Source organism: Limulus polyphemus, unplaced genomic scaffold (genome assembly GCF_000517525.1).
Source record: "Limulus polyphemus unplaced genomic scaffold, Limulus_polyphemus-2.1.2 Scaffold2126, whole genome shotgun sequence".
In the NCBI taxonomy this organism is placed as follows: Eukaryota; Metazoa; Arthropoda; class Merostomata; order Xiphosura; family Limulidae; genus Limulus; species Limulus polyphemus.
This window is the reverse complement of record NW_013667736.1, coordinates 182,970-199,537: the sequence shown is the minus strand read 5'-3', so window position 1 is coordinate 199,537 and position 16,568 is coordinate 182,970. Positions and strand designations below refer to the sequence as shown.

The window sequence follows — 16,568 nt, the reverse complement described above, 5'->3', positions numbered from 1 at the left end:
CGATACATGGACTGATGGTTAAACCATCAATCCGTGTATCTAGTGTCCTAACCATCAGTCCATGTATCGAGTGTCCTAACCATCAGTCCATGTATCGAGTGTTCTAACCATCAGTCCATGTATCGAGTGTCCTAACCATCAGTCCATGTATCAGTTTCTAACCATCAATCCATGTATCGAGTGTCCTCAATCTATTATTACATTACGTTATTATAGTCAATCTATTATTACATTACGTTATTATATTCAATCTATTATTACATTACGTTATTATAGTCAATCTATTAGTACATTACGTTATTATATTCAATCTATTATTACATTACGTCATTGTAGTCATTCATGATTTACAATACACAACAGTGTTTGGTTTACTTATCTCTTTTTGACATTGTTCACTAAGACTCAACACATGTGTTTATCGTTCAAGAATTATAATAATAAAGAGCTTAGTTGTTTTTATTATTTTTATTCCCAACTTTTAGTAGAATGGCCGTATCTCTAAGCATCGTAGGCCCATATTTTAAACTTAATTAAATGGGCACTAATTTGTAGAAAAGTCATTTTTACCGAATTAGCACCAAATTGTTTCTGCTTGGTATCACACCTGAAAAGCTGGTTATGAAATATATTTTGAATTCAAGTTTGGGCGACATCTTACCAAACCTAACACTACAGAGAGGAAATATTTATGTTTGTTCCAACAAATAAGCATAAAAATATTTTTGTTAATATTTTAATGAACTGTGCAGTGAAGTGTGATATATTTACATATTTATAATAATTTCTCTCAGAATCCTTATTGTGGTAAAAAGTAATATTCTTATCTTCATGATAAAAGCAAGGCATGACCCAATTGTTAGGTGACAGACTGTGAATCTGAAGATTCATGGTTTGCGACCCGTTGCCGTAAAAACACGCTCTGCAATTTGTTCTATTAGTACTTTATAGGAGTGACGGATATTCGATTAGAAGAGTACCTCAAGAATTGATTGCGAGTGCTGTTTAATAGTTGCTTTCCCTCTAGTCCTGTATATCTTTGTGATAATGTGTCTGAAACACTCGCGCCATCTAGTATACAAAGATGTTACTGAAGTAATATTTCAAAGTTTGCGAAGCCAAAACCTGACGAATAAAAACGTGGATGTCTGTAAACGATTAAGCCATTGCAAGTAATATAATCAAAATTTTTATGAGCACAAGTATTGTTGTAAAATATTCAAGTTTAGGTCACTCACTCATGAAGCATCCTATATTAATTGATAAAATAAATGAAATATGAAACAGTAGCTATGTTAAGGACAATGATGTAGTACATTTAACTTTAAAGTACTGACGTCATTTTGTTGATTGTTTTACGTAAAAAGTAAAGCAATATGCTTACCTTGTTTTTATTTAATAACGTGTTTTTTGTGTAGTGTTTGGTATAACTTAAATATTCTTAACTCAAATACTTCTTACTAAAGGTTTACTTTAATCTGGGCGACTGATATATATAACATTGTTCTATATTCAGTTAACAATGTTTGTTAAAAATCTCTGACTTTTATGGTTAACCAGCATTACTGTCATCGAACAGATCTGTCTGATTTTACTTTCGGTCTCCTATAAATTGAATGTTTTTCTTATAATAAATACTTACAAAATACTTGTTTAATAAATACGTCTGGGCAGTCTAACCTAGATTATAAAAATTGACAGTAATGTCCACTCGTCAGGTTTATCGATCTTTTCCTCCTCTTGAATTGTTTAGGACTATTTGTAGTTGTATAATTCCTCGTTTCGCAAGACGAGCGTGAACGAAGCTTCCTTTATACACTAGAAATTAAAGATATGTAATAGGCTGGACTCGAAGTCATCCTCAACTGTAAAAATCAGTACACAAGTTTTGCGAACAAGAATTGATTTTCTTTGGCGGTTTATAACATTTTCATAAACACACTTCGATATATTCTCTATACCAGTGCTTCTATCTGATGCATAGTTAAATCAATTTTCCGAATCTCTGTTTGTCATGGCTACCAAGTATACAACTATCTCGTGTTTTAACATTGTCTCAGGTCTTTGGAACGTATTTAATAATAAATTTCATGAATCTGGTTCATTTTTCAAGCAAGTTACTGTATGTTATAACACATTGGACAACGACAGCACGTTGTGTGAACAGACCGTCTAAAATCACGTGATATATTTATATTTCTCTAGACAATAACATTCAGCGTGTACGAGTTGATAACAAAGCGGATTTCGTGTTGTTGCCATGGTTAGTAACTTAGACGACCTAAGATTTATTATTACTTACTATATTACTGCTTGGTTTATATCCCACGTTTCTACCGATCATCTCCAATCGCCACCACCTAACCCTAAACACCTGACTATGTAATTTATTCTAGCCTATGAATAACAAGATTAAAAAAAGATAGGTTAAGTAGATACTTTTAGTGTGAAAAAACTAAAATATATATGCAAGACTGATTTCATTGTCACGACTTGTCCTACTTTTTTGGCCAATGAAACTGTCTTATAAGTGTACATAAATTATTTACAGATCGTAGTTACTTTATTTCCTTGTCGCATTGGGCTATTTGCTGTGTCCACCGCGGGGAATCGAACCCATGATTTTAGCGTTTTACCCGCTGCCCCACCAGGGGTCATCATAGTTAATTTAACTACAGTCAATAATTTTTGTTGCATCCATCTTCCTTCTTTGGTGAAGCCTCGAGACATCAGTCCATGTATCGAGTGTCCTAACCATCAGTCCATGTATCGAGTGTCCTCTACAATAACGGAATGTAATAATAGATTGACTATAATAACGTAATGCAATAATAGATTGACTATAATAACGTAATCTAATAATAGATTGAATATAATAACGTAATGTAATAATAGATTGACTACAATAACGTAGTTTATAATCACCTTACCTCCCCAAAGTGCCATTAGCAGCCCCAAGTGTTAAGAAGTCAATTTCCAAAAACGTGATCTTAAATAATTTTGAATTTCAATTAAAAAAAAATGATTCAAAAATATTGGAAGTGTGATTATAACTACTGCTCATGTGTCTCAAAAGTTTTTAATGTATATTATTTTTTCATTCCTGCACATTTGTTAGTTCATCTACAGAAATCACCGTCAAGAATGTAAACAGAAAACCTTTAAACATAAGTGCAGTGAGATGTTTGAAATTACTTACTAAGACGGCCTTTTGTTCTTTAACCCAACTTCAGTAACAATTTACGTCAAACAGAAAAGAAAAATGCCATTTATTAGCAAAGAAATTCAACTAGAGATCAATGTAGGGCTTTGATGTACTTCACTTAAACAGTTACCAGTCTTTTTTCCTTCACCGATTACTATGTTTTTATTCTTCTCACGAAACAAATAGTTATGTAAATTGAACGAGGATCTTACTTCTTTCGCTCATCATGTACCGACTGTTTATGGATTTTGAACACTTAGTTCTACGGACGGTTGGATTCGTTATATTAAACAATTTGGAAGCTTCACCACGCCGTTGCTGTCTATGCAACCAAGTCCAGTCATGCTCTGCCTGACAACCATGCATCTTGACAATAGTCTTGCAACGTCGTACTGTCATGTCCAAAGCATACTATTCCACCTTCTTGCTTTGCATAATCAGCGCGGATAATCGAAGCACCAGTGTACTAGGATGATACCTGTGATGGAAAAGTTGTCATAGGAGGATAGATTAAGATCTCTGATATTGTTTTCTCTTGAAGAAAAAAAGCATTTAGAAGAAAAAAAAAACATTCTGATTGAAGTGTTTAAGATTATTAAGGGAATTGATAGTGCTGATGCATCATTTTTTCTTACTTAATGGTTAGAATGGTAGGACTAAGGGCCAAAAATATACATGTGGGCAGTGTAGGAGCCATTTAAGCTAAGACAACTATATTTTTCTAACAGGGTGGTTAGTTTTTGGAATGGGTTGCCTTCAAATGTGACAGAAGCAATTAATTCAAGGGAATATAAATATTTCAATGATAATGGTTGACCTTGAATGTTTTATTTTGTATTCCAGAGTTGAGTTTAGTAGATGGGACGGCCTAGATGGACCAACAAGTCTTTTGTAGTTCATAAATTACATGTATATATATATATGTATGATATGATCTTTGACGCTAAACATAATGAAACCATAATCTAAGTAACATTTTCAAAAGATGCTGCTGTGCTTAAATATAGAAATATATGTTTGTATTGTAAACTATAAAATAGTCTATACCAGGTGTTTACACGATTTGAAAAAGTACGTTCGTTGTCATGATACCGTTAAGAATATAGTCAATCTATTATTATGTTATGTTATTATAGTCAATCTATTATTACAATACGTTATTGTAGTCAATCTATTATTACATTACGTTATTATATTCAATCTATTATTTACTTAGAGCTGTCTTTCGATCTTTAAACAATTTAATAATGTTACTGGAAAACTAAAGCATTTAAGAAAATATTACATTTGTTTCATCCACCTACATGTCCACACTTTCCTCGATAAGATCTATGTGTTTTACTGCCTATGGCGAAAATTTGCTTCCGTTTAACAATAAGTTTTAAGGCAGAATCAATCACCTTGATATACGTGTGAATGTACTTAGAGCTATATAAAGGAATAAGATTCAGGTTGTGATATACGTGTGAATGTACTGAGAGCTATATAAAGGAATAAGATTCAGGTTGTGATATACGTGTGAATGTACTCAGAGCTATATAAAGGAATAAGATTCAGGTTGTGATATACGTGTGAATGTACTTATAGCTCTGAGTACATTCACACGTATATCACAACCTGAATCTTATTCCTTTATATAGCTCTGAGTACATTCACACGTATATCACAACCATTCACACGTATATCACAACCTGAATCTTATTCCTTTATATAGCTCTAAGTACATTCACACGTATATCACAACCTGAATCCATTCACACGTATATCACAACCTGAATGTTATTCCTTTATATAGCTCTAAGTACATTCACACGTATATCACAACCTGAATCTTATTCCTCTATATATTTTTCTTACTTAAGCCCTCTAATTACAGCGTGTGTATCTCTCCTGCTTAAAGAAGAAACGACTTGTGAACCTTTTACTTAAATAATTTCAGAGTAATAGATATTTTGTATTTATTTTAAAATCTACTGAGGCTATATGCCGCTGTTCCTAAACTTGAAATACTGACCAGAAGGAAGGCAGGCAGTCAGTAGCATCTTGTCACCCACTATGGAATTGATTGTACTTATAGTAAAGCTACTGAGGCTATATGCCGCTGTTCCTAAACTTGAAATACTGACCAGAAGGAAGGCAGGCAGTCAGTAGCATCTTGTCACCCACTATTCATGCGTAGATTAAAACAAAAGATGGTTGTACGGTTTATTATTTATAAAGAAGAGTCAAACAATATTCTGTTTCTATGTTTAGGTAGATGTCGTTCTGCTAATGCTACAAAATACAATTAATTTGCTTGCATTAGAGTAACAAGCGTGGATAAATTAATTAATTTACATCAAAAGATCATCAACTCTCTCTGAAAGTTTCGGAACATTTTCACAGTTGCTTCAAACTCAATTTTTCATTCTTTTCAAAACCAATCAAAAGTTCTTAGTTCGGAACCTGTACTATGGTATAACGCCGCCAAGCGGTCTTCGCCGCGTTACGCCTACGTGAGGTTTTTATTGAACCGGAGATGGTGTTAGGAAACACATTGAAACGATACGTAAAGTCGAAGGTAGAGAAAAGGAGGATTCTTCATTATTAGGTAATATCCTCTTTTAACATCAACTGCCGCTGCGTAGTGATATTTACATACAAGTAAAGGTTAGCTATTTCTGTTCTGAGTAGTTGAGTGAAGGAAACTTGATATATCACAAGCACTAAAGAGTTAAAGACTAATCCGCTCGAAACAGCATCTTTTTCGTTCAGTCTACCTGAGAAACATTATGACCAGTCGAGAACAGAAGGCTTCCAATGGGCAGCCAAGCCAATCCGCTACAGTGGTACCGGAAGTGGTAGGTACAGTTTTAAAATGACGAAATGAATTTATTCTAACGTAACTTTAGCAGAAAATCAGGATATAAACAGGTTTTAAACAAAACAATATTATATCGTTGTTTGAAGCACTTGTATGATCTAGTTAGAGTAAGTAAGACTTGAGAAACCTCTTGTTTATAGCTTTACTCCAACCGAAACGTTTTCTTACAAGAACGAAACAGGATGTAGCCCACGAAACTTTCATTACTAATTAAACGAAAGCTCAGGCACATATATCTGATATGCCAAACACGCACATCCTTCATCGATGACACGGTTTCTCTTTATTTAGGAATTAAGCCCTGAAGATCTTAGTTTCAAACAATATTGCTAAAAAACACAAAAAACTAAATAAAAATTGAACGGTACTAATTATCTAAAATGGTAAATAACTTAAGTTTTTATTAAGACACTACTTAATTAAAACGTATATTCTGTTAAGTCTGACGAAGAAAGCGTGTTCGAAACGTGTATTCATATTCTGCTTGTAAAGACGTGGACTCGTACCCTTCTCCATAAATCCATGTCCCCCACTTGCTGGGAGTTGGGTTCATGTTTTAATTTCTTTTTTTTGCAAAAAAAACATGTGATCGTGGATTCACGTCCCACTCCCCCACTTGCTAGGAGTTGAGTTCATGTTGTAATCCCATTTTTTTTTTTTTTACATGTGATTCATGTCCTGCTTCCCCGGATTGCAAGGGCGTGGGATCATGTACTGCTCCCTATATTTGCAGTATATGTAGCATCTAAACTTTGAAATGTCAAGTCCTTCCGAATGTTTTTTTTTTTTATGAAAATAACAAACATGCCATTACATTTATACAAAAACACCAGATGTGACGAGTGTTTTGTATTTCTGAAAGTTAAAAGTTTATGAAATATTATCAAATTTCGGAAAACAAAACTTTATGACGAAACAACAAACTTTACCTGAAGTTAGTTATTGAAATAACGGTTTGATATTGTTTTAAAAATTTGAACATTTGGGGCGTGGGGGCTACTCTGTGGTAGAGCTCTTCATATCAGAGCTGACGAGCCGGGTACGCATTCCGCGCGATGCCACAGAATATCTCCAGCGTTTTGAGCTGTGGGTACGTTATAAGAGTGACAATCAATTCCATTGCATGAGTAGTGGATGACAAGATGCTACTGCCTGCCTGCCTTCCTTCTGGTCAGTATTTCAAGTTTAGGAACAGCGGCATATAGCCTCAGTAGCTTTACTATAAATACAATCAATCCCATAATCGCTCCTGTCGCTCTAGTCACTAAAGCTGATCCTGGACTTAGCGTTTCGGATTAAACTCTTGTTGCTGAAACAGACAATGAACTATAAGTCCAGGATCAGCTTTATTGACTAGAGCGACAGGAGCGATAGCGTTTCGGATTAAACTCTTGTTGCTGAAACAGACAATGAACTATAAGTCCAGGATCAGCTTTAGTGACTAGAACGACAGGAGCGATAGCGTTTCGGATTAAACTCTTGTTACTGAAACAGACAATGAACTAAAAGTCCAGGATAAGCTTTTCGGAATATTTTTTTCAATTATAATAGCAGATGCATTGCTGTTTTGGAATCATCTCTTGCGTTAAAAAACGACAGATCGAAAAGAAGCGAAATTGAATTTCGAAACGGAAATGGATATACGAAATCGCTGTTCTTTACAAAAAACAATGAGTTAAGAAACGGCACATAATCCATTAGATGTAACGATAACTAGAACTGTATGACCTTGGATGACTTTGAGTGTGACAAGGTCAAAGTTTCGCCACGGTCATTGCTCCTAGATCCACCTATATGCGCACGGTAAGTCGTAATTTTAATTTTGTCCGATGAAGACCAGTTTTCACGTATTGTAGTCCCCCTTCCCCCACAAACCTTAAGTTGTCCTATAATATTGTTTTAGATCCCATTGGCTACTTCTTCTTGTAGCTAGGGGGAACACCCTTACTTTTAACCACTGGTAAATACTGGTATTATATCCTTGCTGTTGGTCTTGTAACTGTATGTTAATACGTTTATACTGTTCAAGAAACGTTTTTTTAAAGATTGTTTCGCTTCGAGCAGTCATTTTTTATAAATTATACTTCAGTTTACAAACATATAAGTTACAAAATGTGTTCTTGAAAATTTAAAGACAAAATGCAAAATCTACAAAAATTCTGGTTGTGAAGTGGACTCGTGTCTATAGTGAGGAGTTGACATTTTATTGACTTTTTGTGTTTCTAATCGTGAAAGATACGATGTAGAAATATTAAAAAACCACGAACGTCGGAAACTGAATAAATGCTTTTCAGGACCACTACAATTGTGGTGACTGTTTGATGTGGTTCTTTGTCTTTTAAACCGTTTCACCATATCTGTGTTATACCCTAACTGTAACATAATGTAAAGTACTCTGGAGAGTAACTTGACATGAGAGCCACGTGCGTGTGGCGTGTGTAGAGCAACTAGGTTTTGTTGCTTGAAGAATGAAACCAATAAATTATTTAATAAAACTATAACAAGCTTTTTTCTTTCATAATAATAATAATAAGATCAAATAAACAAACAATTTTTACGACGGAGACCTTTTTTAATGGAGACTATGGTGCAAAGCTATTATCAAGATGCATGGTTGTTGGTTAGAATAAATATGACCGTACGTAGCAACATGAGCAGTAACGATGTTGTGAAGCTCAAAAATCGTTTTAATATAATGTCGTTAGATGATAAAACTGTACTGGTATTATAACCTTTCTGTTACTCTTGTGTTTATAGCCGTCCCTAATTTAGCAGTGTAAGACTAGAGCTAGTCATCACCACCCACCGCCAACTCTTGGGCTACTCTTTTACCAACGAATAGTGGGATTAACCGTCACACTATAACACTCCCAAGCTGATGAGATTCGAACTCACGACCCGCACGTTGAGAAGGTAAACGATAAAAATGTAAACTGAAATTAAATTAGAAGTTACTTAACCTGTCATTTCTACATTAAAGCCAGACATGGCTAGGTGGTTAGGGGGCGCTCGACTCGCAATATGCGGGTCACGGGTTTGAATCCCCGTCCCACCAAACATGCTCGCCCTTTCAGCCGTGGGGGCGTTATAACGTGACGGTCAATCCCACTATTCGTTGGTAAAAAGAGTAGCCCAAGAGTTGGCGGTAGATGGTGATGATTAGCTGCCTTTCCTCTCGTCTTACACTGCTAAATTAGGAACGGCTAGCGTAGATAGCCCTCGTGTAGCTTTGCGCGAAATTCAAAACAAACAATCCTACACCATAAGTTCAAATTGCGTACATGAATGTTGCTAACCAAAACTAAAAACAGTTCGGTATTAAGACTGATACAAATTGGGGCTTAGGACAACAGAGAAAGAACGCACGCCGTAAGAGAAATTGATTAATAATTATAGGTCCTCCAGTTGTAACACCGAGTTACAAACTCTGACACCAAATCACATTTGTAACGTAAACTGTAACCCCTCCCCCTCCTGCTAACTTATCAATATAAATATAAAATACTTGTTATAAATTTTATATTAAAATAACATTTGCATGTATTTTTTTAACAAACAGTTTACAGTCTTTAAAGTAGACAAATATGTGTATATAATTTCGTAGCTACGGCCTTTTATAAGTAAACCAATCACAGCGATGAAAGTTGTTAATATTTTTTATAGGCCTATCTGCAAGTTTATTTGTGAGAGAAGCGAGGTCAAGATATTGAAAGATGGTTTTTCTGGGCCTAGAACTTACAGTAGGCAGAAGACTCGAACCTCTACAAAAGATAGTTGTCTACCCCCACAGTAGAAGTACCTCTAATTAAGATGTTTTTCTTTCTTCACTGCGTTAGAGCATGTCAACTGTTTGAATGATTAAGTAAATTATCAGTTTCAACTGCAGCATCTTGGTTGAAGGGAGATGTTATTAAGGCACTTTGACTGTCAGGCTATGTTAATGCGTGTGTCTCTGTTGATTAAATGAAACATCAGGGGTCTTGACCTGCTAAATGTGTTGAGACAATCCACTGTAGTATGCTGGTTAGCTCCCTATACTGACGTAGAAAGAACGTTGATACTAAGCCTTGCAGTATTGAGATAATCACTATATCACGTGTTTGCTTATATGTTGTGTTGGATTAATGTTTTCCGCTTCAGTTTGTTGGTTTGTTAGATATAAACCGCTGTTTTCCTGTGGTATATTAGTTAGTTAAATACGTTGATTACTTAAGATATAGAGTAATTCTTACAATGTGGTTAAATGTATTTTCGTGTTTAAGGCAAATAGTTTCTTTGACGCCATCTGTTGGCTATGTAAAAAACTATTCATTCTAATTAAATCAGTAGTTACCAAAGGGTAATCGGATCGGATATATATGATTTGTAAGCCTTTTCAGCCTGTTTCCTGAATAATTATATTTGCCCTAATGATAATGCGCATACTGAATTGTGCTAACGTTTAAAATAATGGAACCATTTAATATAGCACTTGTAGCATTTATTATCAACTTATAACCAATCTTTATTAGCTATTTATTTTTAACGTATTCGTCTTTGTAAATAATAATTTAATATAATATCAGCAGTACGCTTTATATACAAAAATCTGAAACTTTCTTTCTTTTCTCCAATAGTTTAATTTTCAAAATGTATTATTGTGTATTTAAGTAAAAAAAACAACAACAAAAAAACAAGTATTTAAAATCCATGTTCTAAACAGTATTTTAAAATTGCTAGTGCTAAATAACAGTTATGCGTTTTTCTGACATTATTTGATTTTTCTTTCCTAGTAAATACTCACTTTTAAGTTGTACACTAGATGGCAATATGCTCCATTAAGGAATGGAGTCGATCTACATTTACTGGGGGAAAATTATTTTTTAAACGATCTTCTCAAATAAATCCTAATCAAAAATGCATATTTATATAAATGTTTTTCCTTTCAACTAATATTCAACCATTTCTAGGACAAAATAGTGCAAGATATTATCCTCTATAGCTAGAGTATACGTTCTTTAAATGTAGAAAAATAAAGTCTTAAAAATGCCATGTTTTGAATTAGTATCATTTACCGATCAACGCAGACGAGACAGTAATGAGCATAGCTAATAAAATATGCTATTGTTACGTTCTTACTAATATAGCTTAGGATGCATTATTTTATCGGTTGGGTACGTCCCTGTTTGCGATAATTGCAGTTGCAATCCCAATAATATCTCATCCATATACTAAGCTAACAATGCAAAATATTACTTTGATGAAAATATAATAGTTAAAGATTAAAAATTCTTGAAGTAGCTGTACCATACATTATCATCGGTACTGTTAATGAAAGTACCGTTAAAAAAGGCTTTACATACGGAACATATAAACATTAGTTATTTGTTTCATGTACTGTCGTAAATTTGTCACCATTATCATTAGTGTAATTTACGGACAGTATGCGCACGCTAATAAATAACACTACTGAAAATATCAACTATCAATACTACAAAAAAGTATTTCAAGTCGGTATTTGCAGGATATTTTTTATAATTATTCTAATGAAATACATTTAATCTGCAACAGATGGCGCTATGTAACAAAGGCTCAATGTTGAATCGATCCAAAACGTCATTGCTCGCGATGGAGCTACTTATTATTCACATTATTTTCTTTCATTTAGCTTATCTTGTTTAATGTACGAACAAAAGAGTAAACATACACGTTTGTAGATAACATAGTAAGGACAACGTAAACATGAAACATGAACTAGAATCAATGTGATTATATGATGTGGTGTCGAATGTTATATGGATTACAAGAATATCAAAATAAGTTCATGACGTAATATCTTACTGAAATACAAAAATATCTTTTGATTATTATTATTAAATATCTTTAGTTATACATTTTCAAAAGTCGAGCGTGAGCAGATGGTTAGCTAGTCGGTATATGTAGGTTTGTGCCCCGCTGCTGCACTTTCATGATCATGGGTGTATTATAGGAGTGATTGTCAAATCCCACTATATGATTAGAGTAGCCCAAGAGTTAGCAGACACTCCTTCAAGGGGCGAAGGGCGATTTGTGTTTGTTTTATGGACGTTAACGGGACGCATGGAACCTCAGATATATCGTCGGAACAACAGTCCAGCATGCTAAAGAATGGGTCACGCCCGGCACACAAGAAGACAGAAAACTACATATAAATTGTAGACTTAAGAGAAAGTCAGTAACTGCATTTTGTATTTTATATCAATTCTACTAAAGCTATCCCTAATTCTGATCTACTGACCAGAGAGAGGACGGACCAACACCCTACCATATACACTAAGGAATTGATAGTCACTATTATCACGCACCAACAAGTATGGATAACATTTTATGCTATTGCACAAAATTGAATCCTGCTCGGCAGTTTTAAAATTAAAACCCCTACAACAGGCCCAACTTGCGTCCCTAAGATCCAAACCCTACAACAGGCCCAACTTACGTCCCTAAGATCCAAACCCCTACAACAGGCCCAACTTACGTCCCTAAGATCCAAACCCTACAACAGGCCCAACTTACGTCCCTAAGATCCAAACCCCTACAACAGGCCCACTTGCATCCATAAGATCCAAACCCATACAACAGGCCCAACTTGCGTCCGTCATCAAAAGAGGATCAGCAGATAATTAAAAGAAAACGAATAATTTCCATTGATAACACAACAGTAGCCATACAGTTGGTGGAGGCTGACTATCTATCCTTCCTCTATCAGTTCAAACTTAGGGACGCGTATATTGTCTTTGTGTAATTGCGTAAAAACTACAAACAAGCAGAATAAAATATATTTGTAATTAATTGATATAATTAAGTTGCTAAATAGAAATCAATAAGATTATGGAATGACATTGTTTATTAGATTTCAAGTTTTGAGCAGTTGTAGTCATTGATTGACTTTAAAGCTGTCTCGTTATAACCTTTCTGTGTTTATACGTGTATTAGAACCTTTATGTTTCTTTTGTGTTTATACTTGTATTACAACCTTGAGTTTATACTTGTATTAGAACCTTTATGTTTGTTTTGTGTTTGTACTGGTATTATAACCTTTCTGTGTTTATACTTGTATTATAACCTTCTGTTGGTCTTGTGTTTATACTTATATTTTAAACTTTCTATTGATCTTGTGTTTATACTTGTATTATAACCTTTCTGTTGGTCTTGTGTTTATACTTATATTTTAAACTTTCTATTGATCTTGTGTTTATACTTGTATTATAACTTTTCTGTTTGTCTAGTGTTTATATTGGTATTATAACCTTTCTGTTTGTCTTGTATTTATACTTGTGTTATAACCTTTCTGTTGGTCTTGTGTTTATGCTGGTATTATAACCTTTCTGTTTGTCTTATGTTTATACTTGTATTATAACCTTTCTGTTGTCTTGTGTTTATGCTGGTATTATAACCTTTCTGTTACTCTTGTGTTTATGAGCGCAGATAGCCCTCGTGTAGCTTTGCTTTGTTTGTTTGTTTTTAAATTTCGCCAAACTGTTCATATAGACCCCTTCGGCTTTTAAAACATTTATACAACTGTATATGCACCAAGTTGTTTGTGGATCCATCACCATATTGATTACAGGGTCCCTGATGTTTCACACAAACAAATGTAAACACATACAGTAAACACATATTGGGTTTTTCTATGATATAAAAGAGAATATGAGATTTGAGAATTAATTTTGATTTAAAATGCGTACTTTTTGGCGTATTTCAAAAAATATTTTTTTCGGCAAAATCACAAAAATCTCTTGATATTTTTCATAAATTTCGTGAAAAATTGTATTTTCAAATTATTTGACTAGAAAGGAGCTCTTCATATACGCTCTTCAAAATGGAACTCTTTTTAATCCAAACTCGCAATATTTATGCATTGATCTGTTGTCAAAAGTGCTGGGATTGTGTGTGTATTTTATATAGAATGTAAGTGATTTCACCCAGTTTGTTTTTGTGGACGTTTCACTACAGTGAGTGTTGAAACAAAATTACCTCGTAATGTGATGCTATGGACGTTTCACTACAGTGAGTGTTGAAACATAAAATTACTCGTAATGTGATGCTATGGACGTTTCACTACAGTGAGTGTTGAAACATAAAATTACTCGTAATGTGATGCTATGGACGTTTCACTACAGTGAGTGTTGAAACATAAAATTTACTCGTAATGCTATATGTGCCCTCCCCCTACCCTCACCGGTAGTGAACTTTTTAAAAGCAAACTAGTATTCTATAGGGTAAGAAAATGTAGCTTTATCTGAAGTTTCGTATAGGAACGTTGAAGCATGAGGATGTACTACAATATTTTTATTACTATTATCGATATTTTGAAACACAGAATTGTAATGTTGTCTAGTTTTATAAATGCGAAACAAGACAAACTAAAGCTGTAGTGTGGCCGTTGTGCTGTTTATGTTATGTTCTACCTTCTAATGTGGGTGAAATGTTCTCAACTCTTATTAAACAGTATTCTTTGGTGTTACGTCTTTCGCATTCAGACTCAGAGCCGTTAAATATTGAGGTAACACTTAGCTCGGGAAAAAAGCAGCCAGATGAGTCCAAATACCCAAACAGCATGTGTGTGTACGTGGAAGAAGTTATGTAAGAATGGTCGTTGTATGACCTTGATCTTTGGTCAAACGTTATTGGTGCAGATAGGGTTTATAACTTCTGTGTTCTTTGACATACGGTTTATAATATGTACCCAAACGGTTGTGAGATTCCACCCACCCCCATGACTCAATGGTAAGTCAACAGGCTTCCTACGCTAAAAACTGGCTTTCGATACCTGTGGTTGGCAGAGCACGGATAGCCCATCGTGTAGCTTTGCGCTTAGAAACAACCAAACAACTTCGTTCTGATACTGCTTCACATACAGAAGAGTAGATAATCGCAAATTCAAACATTATGGAGCAAGCGAGGCCCCGTGATTAGCGACCGTACTCCAGAACTCGGGTTTCGTGGTTTACATTCCGTTACCGCCAAAAAATAAGTAATAATTAAAATAAATGCGATCTATACTTTTGGGGCCGTGGGTGCGTTATAAGAGTGAAGGTCAAATCCTACTATTAGATATGATCAGAGCAGCCCAAGAGTTGGCAGAGAACGGTGTTAACTAGTTGCCTTTTACTTCCAGGGACGGTTAGTGCAAATAGCCCACATGTAACTTTGTGCCATCTCGACTATGATAAAAAAAAACGTTTTCAAACACTGTTAAAATATCATAATTGACACTTATGAACTAATAAATATAATTAGTTCTGCGTGACTTATATGTTACATCATGCAACTACTCGTTTACCTGCTTTAAAATAATAGAGAGAATACGAATGACAGGCGATTTCTGTTCCAAACTTGTGCTGTGATCTTTGGAATGTTTCTCTTGTGTTTGGCTTATTTATCTTTGAAAGATAATACTGCTGATAAGGAAATGCACAGCTACACGAACGATGTGGGGATATACAGTGAAGATGTTAACATAAACACTTGTACAGATTGGTGGGTGCAGATCACGAGTCAACGACCTTGAACTGAGAAATCGCGCGCACCATTACATTCTAAATTGAATATCTAAGACTCACCATTAGTACACGTACTGTTCCACACGTACATAGGTACATTATAGGGCTGATTTGCCCCTTTTGAACCATAGAGTCTCTGAACAGGTCAAAATTATGTAAAGATATCTCCTAGTATACAGCCCAATGTTGGTTGAAGACGACGACGAATTGGACTTAGAAAGGTTAGCATTATAATTTATGTTGTAGCCGTAATTTTTGTAGTTGCGTGAATAATTATATGCGTACGAACACAGTATACTTTCACAGTGCGCATGCACATTTCTGGGAGGCGTGTTTCTGGTTCTATGAAAAGTACGGTAGAAGACAATCAATTTCACAGAGTCGAAACCTGACCTTAATTTACTATACGTTGCATATGTAATGAACATAAAGTCCTGGATTTCCTAATCACTGGTTTTGTTTTATATTTCTTGGTCTGAATGTTCAGGGATAATATCTGAAAACTTCTATAATATATACCATTAGACGAACAACAGAACTTATTTAATTAAAATAAGTTTCCTGTCTTATTCAACGGTTTATTGATTGGTTGTAGTCCCCAGCTGCGTGCCATTGTGAGAAGTATCTGCATTAAGTTTGAAAATAATATTTGGTTTTGTATTGAACTTCCTTAAAATATATTTATTTGTTGAGACTATACTTAACGTTTAACTGTTTAGGAGCAGACTATTTATGTAAAAGGCTTTATTACGTTTACAAAAAATAAATAAAAAAACGGTTTCAAAATGAAACATCAGCAGAGACCTGAAATTTGTAATTATCAAATTCAGTACAGATCGTATTATCTCCAGGTATTGTGAAACGGTTGATTTTCCGTATTCAGTACAGATCGTATTATCTCCAGGTATTGTGAAACGGTTGATTTTCCGTATTCAGTACAGATCGTATTATCTCCAGGTATTGTGAAACGGTTGATTTT

The 16,568-nt window shown here is 34.6% G+C and overlaps 1 protein-coding gene across 1 annotated transcript in view; it reads left to right on the top strand.

The window, feature by feature from the left end:
* Positions 1 to 5,968: 5,968 nt before the first annotated feature.
* The window catches only part of LOC106466026 (dipeptidyl aminopeptidase-like protein 6), a 57,484-nt gene continuing 46,884 nt past the window's right edge, over positions 5,969 to 16,568 (top strand). Inside the window, exon 1 of the mRNA XM_022393988.1 lies at positions 5,969 to 6,045. Within this exon, the coding sequence (XP_022249696.1) occupies positions 5,977 to 6,045 (69 nt within the window). The 5' untranslated portion in view covers positions 5,969 to 5,976. The remainder of the gene's footprint in view (positions 6,046 to 16,568) is intronic.